The 18,833-nt window shown below is 49.8% G+C and overlaps 6 protein-coding genes across 6 annotated transcripts; 3 read left to right on the top strand and 3 right to left on the bottom strand.

Moving 5' to 3' along the window:
- Window positions 1-444: 444 nt before the first annotated feature.
- Window positions 445-2,034, bottom strand: ftmE (cytochrome P450 monooxygenase ftmE; the record flags this gene model as incomplete). Its single annotated transcript, XM_043295063.1, has 1 exon — window positions 445-2,034. One exon carries the CDS (start codon window positions 2,032-2,034, stop codon window positions 445-447), a length of 1,590 nt encoding a protein of 529 aa, XP_043150998.1.
- Window positions 2,035-2,589: 555 nt separating this feature from the next.
- Window positions 2,590-3,719, top strand: Aud_010219 (uncharacterized protein; the record flags this gene model as incomplete). The annotated part of the gene is made up of 2 exons (XM_043295062.1): window positions 2,590-2,964; window positions 3,024-3,719. The coding sequence occupies 2 exons, from the start codon at window positions 2,590-2,592 to the stop codon at window positions 3,717-3,719; spliced, it is 1,071 nt and encodes a 356-aa protein (XP_043150997.1).
- Window positions 3,720-6,132: 2,413 nt separating this feature from the next.
- On the top strand, window positions 6,133-8,012 carry Aud_010218 (CocE/NonD family hydrolase; the record flags this gene model as incomplete). Its single annotated transcript, XM_043295061.1, has 2 exons — window positions 6,133-6,635; window positions 6,683-8,012. The coding sequence occupies 2 exons, from the start codon at window positions 6,133-6,135 to the stop codon at window positions 8,010-8,012; spliced, it is 1,833 nt and encodes a 610-aa protein (XP_043150996.1).
- A 1,809-nt stretch (window positions 8,013-9,821) lies between these two features.
- Window positions 9,822-11,022, bottom strand: Aud_010217 (putative Hybrid PKS-NRPS biosynthetic cluster; the record flags this gene model as incomplete). The annotated part of the gene is made up of 2 exons (XM_043295060.1): window positions 9,822-10,248; window positions 10,298-11,022. The coding sequence occupies 2 exons, from the start codon at window positions 11,020-11,022 to the stop codon at window positions 9,822-9,824; spliced, it is 1,152 nt and encodes a 383-aa protein (XP_043150995.1).
- A 2,414-nt stretch (window positions 11,023-13,436) lies between these two features.
- On the bottom strand, window positions 13,437-14,865 carry Aud_010216 (bile acid:sodium symporter family protein; the record flags this gene model as incomplete). The annotated part of the gene is made up of 4 exons (XM_043295059.1): window positions 13,437-13,919; window positions 13,988-14,219; window positions 14,291-14,771; window positions 14,826-14,865. The coding sequence occupies 4 exons, from the start codon at window positions 14,863-14,865 to the stop codon at window positions 13,437-13,439; spliced, it is 1,236 nt and encodes a 411-aa protein (XP_043150994.1).
- An 864-nt stretch (window positions 14,866-15,729) lies between these two features.
- Aud_010215 (uncharacterized protein) lies at window positions 15,730-16,867 on the top strand (the record flags this gene model as incomplete). Its single annotated transcript, XM_043295058.1, has 2 exons — window positions 15,730-16,206; window positions 16,268-16,867. The coding sequence occupies 2 exons, from the start codon at window positions 15,730-15,732 to the stop codon at window positions 16,865-16,867; spliced, it is 1,077 nt and encodes a 358-aa protein (XP_043150993.1).
- Between the last annotated feature and the right edge of the window lie 1,966 nt (window positions 16,868-18,833).

The raw sequence follows: 18,833 nt of genomic DNA, 5'->3' as shown, positions 1-18,833 counted from the left end.
GGCGCAAGAACAGCTGCGCATGCCTGTTACGCAGTAGAGAAGAATGCAAGGTTCCGCAGCCAATGTCTTGGTTATTTCGGCATTTCATAACCGCTGGGAGGCTGGCATTGGTATATTCTTGCAGACGGGCGAGTGTGTGCTGGCATATACCGCCATTTGCGGGCTTATAGGGGAATATACACAAACCGAATCTTGGGATTGGAGATGCGTCGTTAATTTCAAAGAGTCTGGAGACAGTAAAAGCAATAATCACAACATTGTCGATTATTCTACTGTAGACGCCGATGTTATTAAGCCTGACTCGTGTACTTTCGAACGAATGCCATCATGGGACCTTTCTATCCTTGTCTCTTAGATTACATACAGTTCCAAATGGGAAAAAAAAAAAACAGACTCGGAGGTGATCATTGGTTCCAATCTACCCTAAACTATCGACTGGTGTGCTTATTTCCCAAACTCCAATACCCCCACCTCAGCCAATAGCTTCTGCTCATCCTTCTCGGCCGTCATCCACGCCTCCTCGACCAGCTTCTCCGTCCGCGCATCTCTAATGGTCAATGCAGCCTTGAAGTCCGGAACCTGATTAAAGAAGGCAATCTCATTGCGCGGGTCCATCATGGCCTTCAGATCCAGCTCCACCTTCTTCCCATCCTCATACGCGTAGCCGACATCGTACGCCCAGAACAACCGCGCCATATTGATGAACATGTAGTCCTTGCCCACGTGCTGCCCGGGACATCCTCGATGGCCGTATCCGTATCTCACATGGGGGAGGTCTGGGTTCTCCAGCCACCGCTGCGGGCGGAAGGCCTCGGGGTCCTCGAAGATAGCCGGGTCCCGGTCTAGCGCCCACTGGTTGATGATGATCGTTGCGTCCTTGGGGATGCGGTAGCCCATGTAGTGGATTTCTTCACTTGCTGCGCGTGGTGTCGCCAGCGGAGACCACGGTCGCCACCGGAGCGCCTCGCGGTAGAACGCGCTGACGAGGGGGAGCTTGTCTGCGTCTTCCCAGTTGGGCAGGCGATTCCGTCCCACGACCTCGTCAATCTGCCGCTGCATCTTGGCCGCCTCGTCGGGGTGGAAGATCGCGCAGAGCAAGACGACGCGAGCCAGTTCATAGGGCGTCAGAGCGGCCTCGTAGACGGACCCGATGCAGTACGCGAGCTCGAGCTCGCCCATCCCATTGGCATGTTTCGCGGTCTCGTAGTGCTTCGCCCAGTTCCAGGACGGGAGCTTCAGCGCCTCCCGGAACCGCTTGAGATACAGCTCCGTGTACCACGCCGAGATCCGGTCCGCCTCTTTCTTCCACGCCCCGTTCCCAGGCAAATACTTGAAGATGGGGATAAATTCAGCGAGCATCTCCGTGCCCCGGAAGCAAGCCTCCGAGACGGCCCCGATGTGCGCGACGGTGTCCTCCATCTCGAGCACCTCCGGTGTCTCGACGGGGAGCCGCTTGCCGTAGGCGATCGTGAGAAACAGGCTAATCGCGCTGCGGCGCAGACACTGCGAGAAGTCGGCGGTGCTGCTCCGGAGCTCGTGAAGTAGCTGCAGGCTCTCAAGGCTTTGCAAGGGTCGGTATTTCTTCGCCATGGCGGGTGAGAGCACGGCGCGGCGGAGCCCGCGGTGTGTACGCCATGTGTCGTTGTCGGGCAGGAAGGAGGTCGTGAGGCCGAGGCCGATGCGTTGGAGGACGCGCAGCTGCGGTCGCGAGCTGAAGACGTAGTTGTTCTTCTCGAGGAGGTCGAAAACGATGTCGTACGAGGTGATGACGATGGTGATGGTGTTGCCGTTCTTGAGCGTCATGATGGGCCCGTATTTCTTGCTCCATTCTGCGTACTTTTCCCAGGGGTTGCGCTTGGGGGCTTGCAAGAGGTTTCCCACGAGAGGCGCGCCTGGCGGACCGGGGGGTAGTGGGAGTTGTTTTGGACGGCTGTTGAAGAGGAATCGAGAGACGAAGAGCGCGGCCCCGCTGATCAAGCAGACGAGTGAGACCAGTGGCATTGATGCCGCCTGGAGAGACATCAAATTGTCCATCTTGGGCGTTGGGACGACCGTTAATGAAAAATCGGGTATATCACGAAGGCACGAGAGGGTCAGCAAGCGCTATCCCGAAAATAATACAGAGCTTTATACTCAGAGGCTTCCTTCCTTCCTCCGTCGGCTGTTGCCCAGCCCGATTATCGACCCCAAATGGCGCGGTACAATTATGTGGGACCTTCCACTTCACCACCACGCCGAGAGAGGAGCATTGAACTATGAAATATCCTGTGTTACATGCTACACATCCTTGCGTAACGCGGTCGTGAGGAGCTACATGCAGGAGCTGCATTCTTGTCTTAACCAGAAGAGCGAGCACATCCACGCTGCAGCCAGTTTACTGACCGCCGCACTCAGCTGCAAGGTGCAAAGTGCAGTATCGCTTGGCTGGCAATCCGATATAAATGAGCGGTCAATTAGGTTAATCAATGATCTTTCCATCGTTAAAGGTTCTCCTACGTCAATCTTCCTGCTATTGATAAAACCCCTCCCACATTTGCTCTTTCGCCTAAAAGACAGTTGACACCGCTCAAGCTCCGCTATAACTCCAGCATGGGCTCCATTACCCCCCACACCGACGAGGTCATCGAAACTATCGACCTCTCCTCCTACCTGACCAGTGACGACCCGAGCGTGCGAAAGGCGACAGCCGACCGTCTCGTCGAGGCCCTCCACAAGCAAGGCGGCTGCGGCCTGGTCGGACATGGCCTGAAAGTCGAAGCCATCCGCGAGGCTCTCGCTCGGTCCAAGCAGTTCTTCAACCTGCCGCTTGCGCAGAAGCGAACGGTCGACCATCCCGAGGGGATCGTGCCGCACCGGGGGTACTCGGGCGTATCCAGGGAGAAAATCCGCATCTACACGGAGGAAGAGCTGCAGACCATGTCTGGGGAGCTGGGGGCGACGGCGAAGAAGGCGATGGACTGGAAGGTAGGCGAGGTTCTTCGTACTTGGTCTCGAATACCAGGCTAATAATGGATTAATTGAAGGAGCACTACGACATCGGAAGCGACTACGAGCCCGTCCACCGCAACCGCTGGATCGACGGGGCCCTCCTCCCAGGCTTCCAGCCCTTCATGAAGGACTTCATCACGCAGCTCGAGCTGCTACACACCAACGTCCTGAACGCAATCCTGCTCGGCCTCGAAGTCGACCCCGTCTCCGCCGACTACTTCCGCGGCCTGCACACAGCCCACACAAGCGGAATCCGCCTCCTGCACTACCCATCCATGCGCGAGTCCGAGATCGACCGCACTTCCACAACCTGGTGCCCGGTGCACACGGACTTCACAACCTTCACCTTCCTCATCCAGGATCAGAACCAGGGGCTCGAGATCGAGGACCGCACGAGCAAGGTTCCCAACTCGTTTGTCGCGGCGGATCCCGGGATCGAAGACCGCCTGTGGCTGACCATGGGCGATTTCGGCGAGATCTGGAGTAACGGGTACCTGCCGGCTTCGAGACATAGGGTTATCATCCCGGCGCCTGTCGCAGGGTCGGGATCGGATATGACCTCGAACAGGTATTCGATTCCGTACTTTCTGAACCCAAGGCATGATGGCGTGTTGGAGCCGCAGGTGACGGGCAAGCCGGCGACGATGCCGCGAGATCGGTACAAAAAGGTCAAGGTGCGGGATCATATTGAGTTTAGGATGAAGTATCAGTATACGGATCCGACGAAGTGATAGACTAGTTTTCTAGCGGGCTTGGCACATGGAGAGATTACCGTGTGGATATTGGCGTGGGTAAAATAGGTGCAGCTATACAATGAAACGTTACAAAATCGAGCCCAAAAGCTCGCGCCTAGCATCCATGGTCCAGCAGTCGGGTGATCCGCTACAGAGTACGTAGCGTCTTGCAGGTTGCTATGTCATGATTGCACATTCCTTGCGGCAGTTGCCTCCCCCCTTGCATTGACTGGGCACATGAATTTCTCTTCCAGCAAAGCACAGCATAACAACTGCAACGGCCCACCACCCTTGCAGTGACGCAGTGCCAGCATTCCATACTACACCTCCCAGCATCTCCCATTATTCCTCTCGTTCACTTAAAGGAGATCCTACAATCCTAATTCTCTTCCCCTGTGTGACTAGGTACTGTGCGCTAGCGGCTCCTACATACTTTATTCCTATTCTGAACCTTTATTACAGATGAAGCCATCCATATCTGGTCTGTTGATATAGTAATGTTGTCAGTATCTATACTATTCTTAGTGTTTAGTTAATGGGTCAGAGGTTATATCTAGACAGAGACTGCAACCTTAGCTCTCTAGAACCTAGCCTGAATCAATCCATTTTAATGCAGGCCTATAGAATGCTTAGTAATAAGTAAGCCACACTTCCTTATATTCTTTGCTTAGATGTAGAGATTTATTCTGACAATGTTGAAGCTGTTTAAGAAATAGCGATAGAATGTATCTTATTAAGATATGTACTTGTCTTTAAATATAAATCATTCGCCATAGAATGAGACACAGCATAGTGAGAGGCTTAGTTCTCCACTATCAAGTAAATTATTCTGTTATGGAGAGCCCTGTGGTAGTCTATTTTAAAAACTATATTTAGACTGAGATATATTATTTCCTACTACATCTTATCAAAATTGACTAGAGATTCATCCACTAATCTCTGCTGTGTGTGACCTTGTATAACTATGCTGCGGGTAACCTCCGCATATTTAAGAAGGTAACTGTCTGTAGTATCTCCCTCACTTAAATATAATTTCCCTACTACTTTGGCTAAGGGAGATCTATAAGCATCCTTAAAAATGCCTCGTGAGTGAACCAGACACTGTTCCATATTCTAGTTCTATAGGGAAGATTGGGATTCCCTAAGCAGAAGATGCAGAATTTTTGGTCATTGCTGTGAAGACTCGATATAGTGGGCTTGAATGCCTGATCAGTGTGCTGTTGCTGTTTGGTAGTGGGACAGGAACTCCATCATTTGGTGAGAGGGATGGGGAGATTATATGGTTTGATCAGTGAGCTGCTCTTCACACTGCATTGATGCTGTGGATGTCTATTGTAGCCTGTAAATAAAAGAAGCATAATTAGTAAGTAGATTATCCTTTATTTTGTAGTTATACTTCCCTGATCCTACGCCCCTCTGGTGTTATATCTGTGGTCCATGACTTTCCAAACTGATTAGCGAAGGGTAGCTGCCCTTAAATATGCCTGAATGTGCTAGCCTCTCCTATCTAACTGTGACATCTACTGACTTTATGGAGGGTGGATGATTGAGATTGCTGTCTGTCATAGAGTGCATTCACTCCTCATTAACCATCAGACACGTACATGTGAGCGCTAACTATAGATGCTTTTCCAATTCATCTTCGCCCACCTTGTGGGAACACAGAGTTATGGGCAAATGGCCACCCATGTAGAATCCACAGTCGGTATCCTCGAGAGCCGTGTTGCAAAGCGACACACTTCCGAGTTCGGCGTCCTGGCTGGCGGTGGTATCCGTCTTGGCTGCTTGGCCTAAGTCAACGGTTTTTTCTTTCGCGCCCAATGTGTCCCGTGATGGGTGATCCGTATCTTGAATCTTTCGCTTAAATTCCTCTCAATCTCATCGTTTCAGGGCATCGGTGTACGGAGCTTTGCGAATCACGCGTCGCCAGGACAAAGAAGAGGGAAGTATGTTCGGCCGCGGACGGAATCTAGGGCCGCGGATCACTTTGCGAGCCGACGTCGCCAGCCATGAGCTGGCTAGTCCAGAATCATAGTAGAGGATAGGCTTAATTCCGCTAAAGCGAGTCGCAAAGCCGCTGGGATGAGGGGGAGAGAGTTTAAGGGAAGAAGGACGGACAGGCCCTCTTACGCCGCTGTCTCGGACCGCTTTGTGACGGAGAGCGACCACGACCAACCGAGTCCTTAGTATATGCGCCGATGAAGTGAGCGAGATGTTCGTTTGGATAGCACATTTGATCTAAGTTGCCCTGTGCCGACTTACCGAGTCCTGCGGGGGTCTATGGAGCATCCGTAGATACCCATCTTGCCCTCCAACTATACAAAGGCTACGATAAGAAAGCCTTTAAATAGGATCATCATGCACTCGGTCACCACCTCATCACCATCAGATCCAAACACTGTACTCAATCATGCCCTCCCCAACCTTCTCCGAGCAAATCATTTACCAGCCCGCAAAGGCACCGGAAGAGCCGGGAACAGCCTACGCGGGGTTCAAGCCCTCAAGCATCATGCTTCCAAAGGGGCATCAAAGGACTAGCGAATGCAGAGCCCTACCGATTGACCTGATCTGGGACAGAGATGTCATGCTTCCAATGCGAGATGGAGTTCGCATCGCTGCGGATATCTTCCGCCCAGCAAATGCTACAGCCCCGCTACCTGCGTTGATGGCATGGAGTCCTTATGGAAAGACTGGAGCAGGTAACTCTAGTCCCTCTGAAGACTTCGGTCCCTATCTAAATCTCTCAGGCGTAATTTCCCTGGACATCATTCCGCATCGAGCCGGGGTCCCCAAGTCCCAACTGTCCGGCTATGAGAAATGGGAGGCTCCAGATCCGGCCGAGTGGTGCAGGCGAGGGTATGCGGTGGTCAACGTGGACGCACGTGGGGTCTTTGACTCGGAAGGAGATATACGGTAAACCTATCCCTAATCTGGAGTGCATCGGGGTCTGACGGCCGTAGATGGCTAGGGACCGGAGAAGGACAGGACGGATTCGACGCCGTGGAAGCCGTCGCAGGTCTCCCCTGGTGCAGTGGGCGTGTCGCCCTGGTCGGAAACTCCTGGCTCGCGATGGCACAGTGGTTCATCGCTGCCGAGAGACCACCTCATCTGACTTGTATTGCGCCTCTTGAGGGTGCGACCGACTTCTATCGTGAAACGCTGTGCAGAGGGGGCGTTCCCTTCACCCCGTTCTGGGATATGCTGCGCTCCTGCCTCAGCGGGCGTAACCGGGTCGAAGACCCGGTCGCAATGGTGGCGCGGTATCCTACGTGGAACTCCTACTGGGCTGACAAACGGGCGCGACTGGAGCAGATTACTATTCCGGCATACATCCTGGCAAGCTACTCGACCATGATCCACACGGAGGGCTCCTTCCGCGGATTCACCGACCTGGCCTCTTCGCAGAAGTGGCTCACGGTGCACGCGACGCAAGAGTGGTACGATCTCTACTCCCAGGAACGTATCGAGGACCTCGCGCTCTTCCTCGGCCGCTATCTGAAGGACGAAGAAAACGGCTGGGAGAGCACCCCCCGCGTCCGCGCGGCGATCCTCCCTTTCAACAAGCCCGCCTTGACGAACGTGCCATATTCCGCTTGGCCGCCCACCGAGACCGTTTATCAGACTTTATATCTGCATGCAGGGGGGCTTCTGTCCGCTCATCCGGACCACCGCCCAGGGTCGTCGATAGTCTATCCCGCTGACATCGCTGGGACGCAATCGGGCAATGATCCGGGAGAACTCGAATTCGTGTATACCTTCACGGCACCTAGAGCACTTCTCGGACACTCGAAAGCAGTCTTGTACATGTCCGCTCCGGACCACAATGATCTGGATGTGTTCGTGCAACTCCGCAAAGCCGATATGCACGGCACTATTCTGGAGCATCTTAACATCCCTCTGGATGCGCTTCAGCTTGCCAGCATCGACAATGTCGAGCAGATAAACCCGCTCAAGTATCTCGGTCCTACGGGCATCTTGCGCGCCAGCCACCGGCAGCTGGACCCCAGTCTGTCCGAAGCATTCCGCCCGGTCTGCGCACATGACAAGGAAGACAAGATACCTCCGGGCCAGGTGGTGCGGTTGGAGATCGCCCTTTGGCCGGCTGGGATTGCCTTCGAACCTGGGGAGTCGTTGATTCTCCGCATCGGCGGCCATCCCCAGGTCCTGCCGGAATTCTCTACCCTGAGCGGCAAATGGACGACCTTGAATCGAGGATCCCATGTGGTGTATTGTGGAGGCGAATATCAAAGCCATCTCTGCCTTCCTTTCCTTGATAACCAGGCTTCATAATCAAAGGCTTCGAGAGGAAGGCCACCAAGTCCCATCACCAGCCTGTCTGCTTCAAGGGCCCGAAATAGCCCGATATCGTTGGCTAGGCATAGCAGAGTTGTATGTTGCATTTCAGCCTGAGAGTAAACATACCATCCCCCATGTCAAGAAATCAAAAGCATTGCTCTTGAGTGGGAATGACATCTACCATCCAGTAATAATCCCTCGTATAAAATCCGCTATATTGTGATATAGCTCAGGCTAGACACCACAGTATTCAACCATTCCCTATCTAGGTAGCCATATAACGGAAATACTAAGAATGAGGAAAAGGGGAGAGAAGTGAAAGTCTGGTAAACCAAGATACTCACGGAAACAATGGCTGATGACGACACGCCAAGGAAGAGTGCGCCTGCGGAAAGAAGAATACCTTTGATAGATGCCACTATCTCGTAAAATCGCTACGCCCTCACAATATCCAATCAAAATTTGATTGGTTGAGAACGCACCAACACTGAAAGGAGCCATGGAATCAGCGATTAAGCGAGCCAACCAACATGACGAATTATCCAAGCGACCAATATGTACGGCGATGAGTGTGTTACGCAGCAGTCCCGCAGTATTTGCAGGCATGGGAGAAAGCACGTATGAGCTGAAAGATAGCTAGATAGCTGATGCCGGGGCAGATACCCATATCTGGAACGAACGCACCCGATTTCGCGATTATGAGCCACTTGAGGATCAATATGCCCCTTTGGAACAACCGAAGTGCAATTCCTTGGGTATGGATCAGTCGATGTGTTTGCAACTGAAATGAACGGTGAAATCCATATCCTGGGCTGGGGAAAGTGACTTACATACCTCTTACATACCTTTTTGCCACAAACATACTCTCGACCTTTCAAATCAAGAGACATGGTTTTTACCTCAACGAAGGAAGAAATGTCTTGGTCGGTCGAACCGGAAAACTGATTTGCCGCGCGCAGAAGAAGTGTAATCAAGATCCCCTGTTCCCTGCGATACAGGAACCCATTCGTAAGAAGCTCGCTACCATGCGTCAATCCAGCGTAATGAAGAAAAGGAAGAAAGTATACATATAGAAAGATAAGATATCTATTACATAAGGCAGTGGTGTAAACTAATTAAACTACGTGAGGGGATAGGCAGTCTAGCAAGGCAGAGTGCGTTCATGGTGACAAGCTGTCACAATTGTATTAACCTAATCCCATGACTCCCAATATAGATCATACCCTACTAAGAATAATCCTACCTCTATAACATGATATAAGATTAACAAAAATAGTTTAGAAACCTTGAGCTCCCTAATATTATCAGAGGGAAAAAGGTTTGCTATATTACTAACTTTAGGTATTAATACTTGTCATGATTTTCCCCTGTAGCCACTGCAGTAGAATGAAGATCCTCAGATTAGACAAGCACTACAACTCTGGCTATGTTTGACAAGAGCCTTGAAGTGCTGAGTCTAGCTAGTCACGCCCGAACTAGTCGCTACCGGCCGTTAGGCGGAACTAATATTAAAAAGAGTACGGCATACCAACAAATAACCTAATATACGCCTATCTTCCTAAGCAATATCACTTACCAGAGGTTGAGTATCTCAATCAAAGTTCTAGGAATCAGCTTTAGCCAACAACTGGGCCCTTCAAACTATGCGCGCACTCATCATCAAGCTGAAGCATACTGGATGTGTCAGAGTTCAGGGGGTCAAGACAAGCTTATTTAAAATTTCCAACCATCCAGTCCGCCCAGTCTTCTGATAACATGTAGCTCAATGCCACAATGATCACTTCCATCTCAGAGCCGTGCAGCTCAGCCATAAGCTGAACCGGCCATGACATGCTCTGGAATACCTCTTCGTGAATCCCAAGATGCAGAAAAGCCGGGCTTTCCTTGCCAGGCTGTGCACTGTACTATGATCTCACTGGGCTCGATCGTCTCGTAGTCAAGAGTGCGAGTGTATTGAGTGTGGAAGTGGCGAAGAAGCTCGTGAGCAGTCCAGGCAGGCTGGATATGAACGCGAATGGGGGCAGTATTGATACAGTAACCAGTCCTTTGATCCACGTCAGGGATTGGCATATTCCGCCCGCTCACCGTATGACCAAAGACAAGGTCTGTCTGCTTGCCTAGTCGAGCCCACGCCAACGCCCATGGAGCCTTGACCAAGGTCGCCATAGTGATGCCACGCGGTGGGCTCGAAAGCGTGAAGTTGTCGAATCCAACCATAAACGCCCGGTGGCTATTATTGTCCCCCCGAAGCGTTGCCAGTGAGTCAATCCCACCCCCACATGAACGCCTCGTGCAGGTAATCTCTCCAAAAGTAGTACGCAGCGGGCGTACGGCGGGCCAGGCGATGCTGCAGGTAGGCAGTAAAATCTACGACTGGCTGCGGCAGTGCATGATCTTGATATTCCCGCACAAGGTCACCGAGTAAGCGGGGGAGCGTTGAACCGTCAAACTGAGCATGGGATAGGCGGAGGATCAAGATGTGTTTCGACGGCTTGGAAGATATAAGCATCGGCTGGAAATACGGCGAGCCATCTGGGACATCTGGAGAGCGGTTGTGATTTGCACACCAGGAACGGCACTCTTCATCGACGCTCTCCTGGTTAATGGTGGTCTGTATCAGCTCTACCTGCATTCGACGCAGCACCACTTGGAGGGTGGTATCAGCATGGCGGATGAAAAGCGACCGTAGCACGAGGACTTGGTCGCAGAGTATCTGAAGGGCGCGCTGGAGTTGATCCGCATCTATCGGACGGTCAATCCGCCAGATGTAGTAGTTCTTCAGACCGGCATTGAGATAGACACGCTGGAAGTCGGTGGTGGGCAGGACAGCCACAATATCGCTCGACTGCCACTTCTCAGTCACGCTGGCCAGCAAGTAGGAAAAGGCCCATTCCGGCCGCGGAAGCGATGGTATATGATCTTCAATCCGTCTCTCATGAATTACAGGGGCGAGAGCGGACAAGGTTGGGAACTCGAATACGGCGGGCACTGCGAGCCCAAGCATCCCTCTCGCATGGCCGCGGCTGACCGTCTTCCTTGCGTCAAGCGAATTGGCCCCGAGCCAGAAGAAGTCGTCATCCGCCCGGATGTCGTTGGCGGGTAAACGCAAAATATCCGACCACAGGACGCGAAGTTGTCATTCCTCCGGTGTGCTTACTTAGACTGGTCGTCGATCGGGTTTGGATGGATCCGCAAGGGATTCAATCCAACCCATGCGGAATATGGGTTGATCCATGACCTATCTAACCCACCCTTATATCCATGGTGGATTGGATTCTGGATACTAGTTATACCCGTACTAGCTAGTCAGGTGATCCCTAGTATGCTAATTACCTCCTATTTTTCTAGTATTCCAGCTACACCACTAGGATATCTATATATTTTATCAAATAATATAATAATTTACTATATAAATATGATATATTACCTATTGTATAAGGTAAAAAAGCCTTATATAAGGGTGTAGTGGTACTCCCTCTGGTTAAGATGAAAAGTAGTGCAGAGATATATATGTCTTACACCTCTACCCTAACCATCATTATCCAAAATATAAAATCCACCACAACTCTAATTGTTCTTAAAGAATTTCATATTTTATTTAATATATAGATAGATATAATCATTTTCTATCTATGTATATATAAAAATATACGCATATCTAGGCCTAGATTAGGCTATCTAATCTTATCAGTTCTTAGAGGCCCTAGAGCATGTGCACCCAATGGGTTATCCATATCTCATGTAGATTAGATCTCATCCATCCATATCCATGTAGGTTGGATCAGGGTCAACCCCCTTCCTACCCACAGTGCGGATTGGGCGGGTTGGATATGGATTTGTGGATTGGGTCAGCCAGTCTATTTGGGTACTTCTTAACAGAGACTGAAAGTTCCTGACAGTCGCAGGCCATCCTCACTAGGACTTGCGGATTTGCAGATTCTCAGTTCCTTTCCCTTTACACTAATTCACCTAGTACTTTGATCGGTTTAGCCAGATGAACACTCAAGGCATCCAGGTTCCCAGTCAAATACAGGTCCTGGTTCCTTAATTCCCATCCGAGCTTTCAGCCTGGTCGTATTTTCAATATCACGTCCAGTAGGGCTAAATTGGCTGGTAAATTCAAGAGTCAAGACTACTGGGCTAATGCTGATAGCTGCCAATATGTTCGACTAGGGAATTTGTGCAATGTTTTCTTAAATGAACTGCAATCATTCTCTTCACCGTAATGCGGATTATGCGGTAGTTGCTGCGCTATTAATAAGGCTTTCAAAAGCCACCATTGATTAGGCACATCCTTATCTACTTTGTATAGATATGCTTCCCAGACAGTGGATCAGGACCTCAGTGATCGGCAGGCTGAGCTATTCTTGGCAATAACACCGAAACAGGCCGGATGATTAACAGCTACTTGAATGGGACGGGCCAAGCCAAGAGCAGCCCTCTTCACTTAGGACAGAAATTTAATTTTGGGATGTCACTACTATCTTACAAAAAARTAATGGAAAARAAAAARAAAAAMAAAAAAAAAAAAAAAAAAAAAAAAAAAAAAAAAAAAAACCTTGGTGGTCTATACATTCAAAGTTCATACAGCATATGTCTAAGCTCTGAAGAACAGTGGACAGGATAAATTTCATAGTCTTTGATGGATACAGCCACTCAAAGCACAGCAACAGTCCACATGCAGATGAAATGATACTAGTGGAAAGGGCATAGGCTTGGTAATGAGAATGTTTGAGACACCGCTGGAATGATATAGGACTAAAATGTTGATCCTTCCGATAGGAATTTTTATTTTTTATTTTTTTATTTTATTTATAACCGGTGTGTTGTAAATGGTCCTGACGCAATTTAAACTAGTCTTGCGTCAGTAAACTGTTATTTAGCAATCGATTACTGCGAAGGGCTGATGAGTGTGATTGTCTAGGTCTAATGAAACGCCTATTTGATTGGATTTAGGTGCCTAAAAAGAAGCTTACCGTGGATCGGGTTGCCGGCGTTGTAAATGACTATGCTGATATAGTACACTGAGGTGTATCAACACCTATGTCTTTGGACCATGCGTTAGGTCTACCTGTACAATCACCCAGGCATGGCTTCACTCAATGGCGACAGAGGTGGGATGGGCACTACCGGTTCTGTTACTGCGCCAGGAACAAGACTATGCTGCTGCCTGATGTCGAGAGGTAAGTCTGTGGGGTCTATTACACTACAGAGTACTTATCAAATTCTGGCTACGTCAATCGTGATCCGATTAGACAGCATACACTTCGGACGCAGAAACAACCTAACTTCCCGACTTGGCACACATCCTTGGCACGGACTTTGGCCTTTTGATCAGTGATCTGGGTTTTTGGATGATCCTTTTCCATATGTTGCAGAATTCCATCTGTAGACCCACCCGCGCCGAAATTCGGATGATCATGCCAGGCCGTCCCCTCTCTGCTCAACCTTTCTCTGCGCTTGCCATTTCCTTAGCGGTATCGTCAACAAACTACTGCCAGATATCTGAATAGCCTGGAATATGACCATTGGTAGTCGAGTCCGTGATTGCTCGGCGGCAGACAGACCCACAAACATAATGGTAGTCAGTGGCACACCCATGGCAGGGGTTTTTGTAGAAACCAAGTACGATACTGCAATTGTATCCTCGCGAGAAAGCCACACTCGGCATACTGCAAAGGCGATAGTAATCCAGACGCAAAATAGGGCCACGAGAATGAACACGGTAAAGACCATGTTGTTTGACGGGATCTCAGTGAACGCATTCGAAGCAAACGCGCCGTCGTAGGTGCTCCAGATAAGCACCAGCAAGGCACAGGAGCCCAGCTTGCTCATTTTCCATTCCAGAAGGACTTTTCTCACCTGGTTAGGGAACAGTTTCACCACGATCTGACCCACTGCCTAGAAGACCAAGACCATGTCAACTGGGAGGACATAGAAACCTGCAGGAAATGGGAAAGAAGACGCACCAGTGGAACAAACACCGAGAGCCCAAGTTGTTTGAAGACATATCGATAAGTCTCACCAAATCCCGAAGACGTCTCCGGCAGAATGTCCGTGTACCACACATTCGTGCTGATGTACAGCTTGATCAATGCGGTGGTCACAAATGGACCAAGTATGTTTCCGATAGTGGACTGCGCCACGGTCAAGGCTGCATTTCCATTGGCCTTGTTGGTCATAATCGTATTGAACGCAATGCTGAAGTTGGCTTCTCATTAGTAATGGGGCCCTTTCTCAACATCGAATCTATTCAAGGCAAGTGTGCATACGCGGTAGGAAGACAGCCCATGATGACAATCCCCACCAGCAGTGCAGGGTCCATAAATTCGTGATTGGTTCCCGTCGCACTAACGACTGCGTAGCTGCTCGATGAGGTCAAAAGGTAACATTGCACCTGGACGAAGATATGCATCTTCCACCGGCTGAGGTTCTCCACCAGGACATTGGTGGGCAGGGTGCAGCCATTAATGAAGAAGATGATGGCAACGGCCAGGTAATTGATCACAGTTTGTTTCAGTTCCTGGTTGGCTTGCGGAACCTGTATCTGAGAGGCAAACGCAATCAGGATGCCCATGATAATCAGAAACCATTGGTCCATCACCAACTCCCCGATGCCAAGCAGGACCCGCTTAAGCCCCGACCGGGATGGCTTTTCGGGGGCTGAGACATTCTCGTGTTCCGTCAGGAATGCCGAAGGATTGTCAACCTCCCTGGCCCAGACTCGACTTGACGAACACCTATTCGAGGGCTCTTGAAGTCAAAATAATAAGCATATGCTATTAACTTCTTATAGCAGTCACGCACCGTTGTTCTGTGACAACTCAGGCGACTGAGTGTTGAGCATCTTGTCGTTCTATGCCGTTTCGTCTTCTGCCAATGGAAAAGCAAAGGGTATATAAGAGGAATCACACTTCATCAGACCAGCTAGGCTGCAGTGGTTGGAGCACGGTGGTATACTTCCGGACGGAAGCATACGGGCTGATATGGGCGGATCGCTCTTATCAGGAAGACGGTGGGGAAAAGGACTTTGGATGCTCCAGCGCACTTTTGACACTTCGTACTGGGGGAAAAGCGGGAATCCCGATCATGATTGAATGGCTGGCGCAGATCAATCAATCCCTTTTGGCATTGGTCTTAGCTGACAGGGTTAGAGCAGCCCCACTGAGCGTCGACCGTCGAAATTGTAGACAAAAACTTGTCTATTCAACTTGAGCAGAAATTCTTTCACCTATCATATTCCCAACATCTCAAGCGAGCTGTCGGTCTTGGATCCGCTAGGCAGCAGATATAATTCGAACATCCCTGCCCTAGGGACAGGGGAGATGGTATCTCAACTCACGAGACGCCGACAGAGCAACATCACCACTTGCTCCAAATCCGGAAAGTTGGTCGGTAAATCATATGGATAGGGGACACGATTACGCTCTTCTGTATTTGCCAAAATGCACCTCCTCACATCTGCAACGTACTCTAGCCCATGCCGACCCACCAGGTCTCATCCAGCAGCAGACAAACAGAATGCATGGGTGATTCTTATCACCACTGACAATAAACTACACCAATCACCATTCATCCACCATATTACGCGCTGGTTCCTGAGAAATAGAGATATGGTGATCTATATAAACCCCTACGAGTTCTCATTTTGACCATCTTCGTCAGAGCCAAGCTCCAGCGCATCTATCAAGCAACCCTTTCGCCCCTTACCATGTCTCTTCCTTCCCAAGTCCCCAGATCTTGCCTTCAGCGCCTGGCTGGCTATACTAGCCGTTCCCATGCCTTGGCCATCCTCAGGTCAGCTTCCAAGCCCCGGCCGCGCTTGCTTCATGAATTCTACGCCCCGTTGAAATCCTCCGTCCCTTCGCGGGAACAATTAGGGCTAGACTCCTCGTTTCCTGTTCAAGAGTTTGCCTTCCTCCAAAACCTAGTCAGGAAGTCGCCCTTGTTCCTCCATGCCTCGAAGCGCAAAGCCGAGGAGTTCCAATTTCCGCTGGGTACCACATTCAAGGCTCCCTCACGGGAAATCGGCCTCGAGATGAAGGATACATTCGCACAGGCCCTGAGAGAGTATGGCATTATCGCCGTTGAGCTCGGCTTCAGTGACCCTCAGAGTCAGTTTATGCTCCAAGTCGTGGAAGCGATGGGATGTAGTCCCGACACCCACTCCAGCACACAGGGTGCCTTGGTATTAGCCTCTTATTTATGTTAACACATCCAAAATCCCCCACTAACCAATTTCTTCTCAGTGGGACGTAACCTACCGACCCACGGGCGTCATAAGCCAGAAAACTGGCGGCAGCGTAGTCAGCATTTCCCAGTCCCTGGGCGAATTCGCCTGGCACACTGACGGCTGCTTTGAGGTCAACCCGCAACGCTACTTCGGGCTACACATCCTCCATCCAGATAAGTTGGGCGGAGGTATCTTCCGTGTGCTCGCCGTAGATGATCTCGTCAAACTTCTGTCCCCAGCCTCGATCGAGACCCTCCTCAACTACGAATTTGAGCTCCAAGTTCCACCAGAGTTTTACAAGGGGGCCACAACGACAAGACACAAGTTGCTGTCCATCGAACCGAATACTGCACGATATCTTGTGCGCTTCCGTTGCGATATCCTGGCCGATCCGCCTAGTGAGGATCCGGCTGCCAATGCAGCCGTTGCGGAGTTGAACGCCATTCTGGATAAGCAGGATACTGTGGGACAGTCTTTCTCAGAGGATGTTTTCAAGGAGAATGTTATCCTTCTGATGGACAATGCGCGGTTTTTGCACTGTCGGACGGAGATTAAGGATCCCAGACGGTTTCTGAGACGCATTCGGTTTAATGGGACCCCTGGAGTCCACAATTAGGGTGTGACGGAAGCATCTTTGTTACTTACCAGATGGATGGTGGAACTATTCTATTTTGATAAACGTAGTAAAGAACATCACTTGTTATTATTGCTTACCCAACCCTGTGAGTCATGGTAATTACAGGTATGAAGATATTGATCTGAATCAGTAGTTGTGTATTCTATGCCAGCAACCGAGAGAGTCGACACCAGTATCCCACAGTGCTCTCCCCTCTCGCCGGTTTTCTACATCTTCTACAGCGCGGACCTAATGGGGCGGGGGCCCCAGAACGGTGCTCAGATAATATCAGTTATATCAAAGACACAATGATGCTTGCTACTGGTGAAAGTGAGCATGCCAACTGTTAATGACTGCGGGAGCATGGGTATCATCGAAGCGCTGAATGATACCAAGATTATCAGGAGTACTCTCCTGAAGCCAACAGATGCTGACTTATGTCTACGATCAGGCAGTTATTGAGCCTTGAACGACAGAGCAAAAAATTACTTCACACGAAATCATCTCTAGAGATACAATAAGCTACTATGTGTTGCGAGAACCTCTACCCAGAGGCGGAAAATACTTTTGAGAATCACAGGAGCTACCCTTTAAAGAATCCTTCTTGGTGAAGCCTTAGTTAACAAGTTAGCTAGCTTATGGAGCGTGTATATTTCAAGAAGACCACAACACACACGCCTCCTACCTGCTATTTCCCAAGCTGCAAATTTGTATTGATATTTTGGTGTTCTTCTCTCTTTCTCTCGGTTTCCCTCTCAGCTAAGAACTTTAACAAAATCGGACTTAGGGCTAATTAAGGATATATGACAATCTTTATGGACGACGAAAGGTGCTCTTTTCGAAACAGAGGGAATGCCGTGGGCGGAGATTGCTGCGCACTTCCCTGAACGAAGCACATCATCCCTCCAAGACCACTACTCAACCAATTACGCCACAAGGCAACCACTCGAGCTGAAAGGCTACGGAGAGGCTGATGAGAGGCACTGAACTCGAGAGCGCCCAGGCCAAAAGAGTCTCATTTTTGCATATTGCCTATCCATGAGAAGTAATGAATTAAAGCCAGACGATCGTGAATAGCTTTGCGACGCTCAGGTGATCCTTCAAACCCTCAGAGAATTTCTGGTCTTCAAAACAGTATGGACACAGCCAGTGACAGTACATTGCCATCTTGAAGGTGGTTTCCAAGCATAGAGTATACCATAGTTTGAGGAGATCCAGACAGGGTAAACAGTAGGGTGAGGAAGAGCAAGGTGAAATAGAGCAGGATGAGATAGGGCGGGGTGAGAGAGTGCAGGGTGAGAGGGTGCAGGGTGAGAAAGCACAGGGTGAGAAAGTAGTGAGCTCACCCACTTATACCTCACTGATAAGAAAAGCCATCTTAAATATCACTATAGGATGTAGGAAGCATACTCTAGCCACTTTTAGGAAGCCTTCCAAAGGGTGCAAGAAGGTGTGATTGAAATATTCGAAAAGTGGGATGATTCCAAAGCAGTGCTGGCAACAGCGGACGGCGCCAGAGGAAATAAGAAAGGAAGCTGTTGAATTCGATAGCACCAGTAAAGTTCCTGAATCACTAGCAATTTATATGGCAGATCGAAATCCAATGAAGGTCCGATTCTTCTAAACGGATGACTATCTATCTCCTGTTTATGGTTTCAATGGGGGTCAAATTTGAAGGTATTCGAATGATCGAATGCAATCGAATGTTCTGCCAAGTGGGGCCGTGCTAAGTCAATTCCTATGCCTTCCAAATCGGGTAAGCAGTATAATAATTCAATAGAAGCTAAGTTGTGGCTGTTGTAGAGTTGCATTCAGTCTACGTTTAGTTATAGCCTACCAAAACCAGCACTAAACCGCTGCAATTTCAAGTCTACTGAGTAGATTTTAGAAATCAGAACCAACCCTGACCTATTCTAATTAAGTGCAAGCTTCACTACACAATCTGCCCCTAGGCCTAGATAGGTAG

This window comes from Aspergillus udagawae (assembly GCF_001078395.1).
Source record: "Aspergillus udagawae IFM 46973 DNA, scaffold_8, whole genome shotgun sequence".
Lineage (NCBI taxonomy): Eukaryota > Fungi > Ascomycota > Eurotiomycetes > Eurotiales > Aspergillaceae > Aspergillus > Aspergillus udagawae.
Note: the sequence above shows the minus strand (reverse complement) of the source record. Positions and strands in the feature narration are given on the sequence as shown.